Source organism: Colobus angolensis, unplaced genomic scaffold (assembly GCF_000951035.1).
Source record: "Colobus angolensis palliatus isolate OR3802 unplaced genomic scaffold, Cang.pa_1.0 Scaffold273, whole genome shotgun sequence".
Classification (NCBI taxonomy): domain Eukaryota; kingdom Metazoa; phylum Chordata; class Mammalia; order Primates; family Cercopithecidae; genus Colobus; species Colobus angolensis.
In genome coordinates, this window is record NW_012115966.1 from 2,316,063 (window position 1) to 2,319,053 (window position 2,991).

Here is a 2,991-nt window from a genome sequence, read left to right on the forward strand (position 1 = left end):
CAAACCAAACACCAGAATCCCATCCAAGGAGTACACTGTTAAATAAAGAAGAAAAGAAAACCTTAGGTACTGATGTAGCGTGGGACCTGTGATCCTGCCTGAGAACTCTAAGGAAGATAGTGTGTGACATAATAACCCCAACAGGCAGTACCAACACTTGACAAGAGGGAGCCAGGATCCTGGGACTAACAAGATTAGTTTACTGTTCCCAAAAATTGCTTGTAGGAGGAAGGAGAATCGATTGAGCCCAGGAGTTCGAGGCTGCAATGAACTACGATCATGCCACTGCACTTTAGCCTGAACAACAGAGTGAGACCCCAACGCAAAAAAAATAAATTTTTTTTTACATCCCCTTTACCAAAATGTCACTGGTCCCTCCCCTCACCTCTCAAGAAGTAGAAATCCTGGGCAGAAATTAGCATCCCAAGAATGACTAGCATTGGCAATAGATTGAGACATACGAATCCTTAGAGACTCAGCACACAGAATTTAACATGTTCTTGTTATAAATCACTCATATGATAAAGGAGAGCTAGATATGTAGCCAAATATGTCAGATGTGCAACTGTTGGTGAAGAATACGTTAAGGCTAAAAGTAAAGCTTAATGAAAATTACAAGAGTGAGAATGTACATAACTACAATTTTCCTATCAGTATCTTACACTTTATGCATGATATTCTAACAAACCGAATTTCTGCCAGAATAATAACAGATTTTTCTAAAACAAAGAAAAAGTATCTAAGGCTTCAACATAGAAAGCTTCAACTTCTTAGCTTTGTTTCTTAAATATATAAACCAAGCTCATTTCTTTTACAGGTAATCACAATGAATCACCTAATTGCAAAAACGAGAAGATATTGGACCACAAAATGGGGGAAAATGACTAAAATTTATTCAGCAATTACCGTGTCAAACTGCTGTCTTACTTCCTGGTTCAGATTCTGTCTTCCTCGGGGTAATGTCCCTTTTCTTACTGTGCCTAGCATCCTGAGACCTCTGACTTCCCAGAAAGCTCCAAATGAATATTCTATATAAACAGTATCTGCCAGTTCTAGACCACACTATCTACCTCTCTCCCTCCAGTAAAACTGTCTCACAGCTAGGTGTCACTAAGAAAGGGTCCAGTAAATTAACACATACACTAAGGTTTTCTGAGGAACTATATACCTTTACGTGCTACCCTTTTTCTCTCATAAGTTTCCGCAGACAATGGCAAAATTCACAAGGAAGTTAAATTCGAGTCTTCAATGCCAGGTCTATGGACAAAGTACTTTTGAGAAATGCTTTCCGGAGCCCCTCAAATCATCGTAATGCCTAAAAGCCTTTCTCTTCTCCTTTCTTGTAAGGTTGACGCTAAAAATCATGAAGGCCCTCCTTCCTGTCCTCCTCTGGAATTCAGAATTCGTATCTATAAAGTTTTTGAAGAGGCCTGGAAAATGAGGTCAGATAAACAGGGTGACAACTGCCTCATCATCTAGAAGAGTTAGTGTCTAAATCCACCCCTTTCAACACTAGTGAGGGTCTCCACGTGCGATCACCCCGCCAGGACTTTAAAATCAAAAATCTTTCCAGCATTTCTCCATAACAAGAATCTTTTGTGGGGTCTACATTCATCAGCACCCCCAAAACTGTGAGACTTGATATTCTATGTGATTTATTGGCCCTCTCAACAAAACTACGGTCCGAAAGTATGAGAACGCAGGGGGCTGGGAGGAGGAGCCTCTCTCTTCCCTGGGTCTAAATAGCAGCAGTACCTCTGGGACTGACCTCTCCAAGGGCCAGAAAGAACTAAGAAAGAGAAAAGGGAAAGCAAAGGATAGGAATAATAACTCGAGGTATGAGCATAAGAGGCACTGGGGGTCCTAGATGAATATGGGAAGGGGGAACTAGCGGAGGAGAACAGGGGTACAGAAGTTAGGGGCGTCGAGAGGCCAAGGGGGGCCGGGCTGGGAGGAGGCGGGGAGAACGGCCACGTCAGTCCCGGCCCCGCCCGCCACGTTTCCCCTTCGTCCTTCACTCCCACCCTCCGCTCAGGGTATCGGTTCTCACCGTTCGTCATGGCGGCTGGCCCTGGACCTGGGTAGGGGGTCCGGGTTCAGTGGTGATAGCCGCGGAGGTGGGGGAACTCGGCACCCGCCGGACACTTCCCGATCCGGGCCCAGGCGACTGGAAGAAGCCGAGTACGCAGGAGCAAGGGCCGAGAGGCGAGCGCCGAACGCTATCAGGAGTGGCTAGCCGATTGTCGAGCTCGGGAAACAGCGTGTTTACGTAGGTTAAGAAGAACGCTATCCCGGAGGCTTCCTACTTGGCCACGATAAGGAAATATTTTCTGCGTGCCCCTGCGGGCGTAGTCCTGAGGCTGGCCCGCGTCGGTGTGTTTGAAAAGATAAAGGCTTATAGTTTTGTAGTTTATTTTGCGCCGTGGCGGCTGTTGTGTGTAAGCAGCAGCCCACCCATAAGGTTTTCATCGTCGTGGGCTTCTGCTTGAGAGAACTCCAGCACCGCGGGTGAAGAAGCCGCACCTGCGGCCTGGGTGACTGCCCTTGTGCGGCTCTTCCTGACTCCGGATGGAAATGTAGTTAGACTGCGTCTGAACGTTCCAAATGAAATGAGGAAAAACAATGACAAAAACAAGTCGCGGCCGGGCGCGGTGGCTCACGCCTGTAATCCCAGCACTTTGGGAGGTCGAACCAGGCGGATCACCCGAAGTCGGAGTTCGAGACCAGCCTGACCAACAAGGAGAAACCCCGTCTCTACTAAAAATACAAAATTAGCCGGGCGCGGTGGCGCGTGCCTGTAATCCCAGCTACTCGGGAGGGTGAGGCAGGAGAATCGCTTGAAACTGGGAGGCGGAGGTTGCGGTGAGCCGAGATCGCGCCATTGCACTCCAGCCCGGGCAACAAGAGCGGAAATTCCGCCTCAAAAACAAACAAAACAAGTCGCATCTTTCAGATCCTAAAGCACCACGTCGTCGGAAAACATTCAAATGG

General features: G+C 47.5%; 1 protein-coding gene across 1 annotated transcript in view; it reads right to left on the minus strand.

Annotated features, from left to right (window-relative positions):
• Positions 1-2,178, minus strand: part of TMEM167B (transmembrane protein 167B) — a 6,168-nt gene extending 3,990 nt beyond the window's left edge. The window contains exons 1-2 of the mRNA XM_011948162.1: positions 2,051-2,178; positions 1-35 (exon numbers count right to left, since the gene is read on the minus strand). Coding sequence (XP_011803552.1) covers positions 1-35; positions 2,051-2,060 — 45 coding nt within the window. The 5' untranslated portion in view covers positions 2,061-2,178. The remainder of the gene's footprint in view (positions 36-2,050) is intronic.
• Positions 2,179-2,991: the final 813 nt, after the last annotated feature.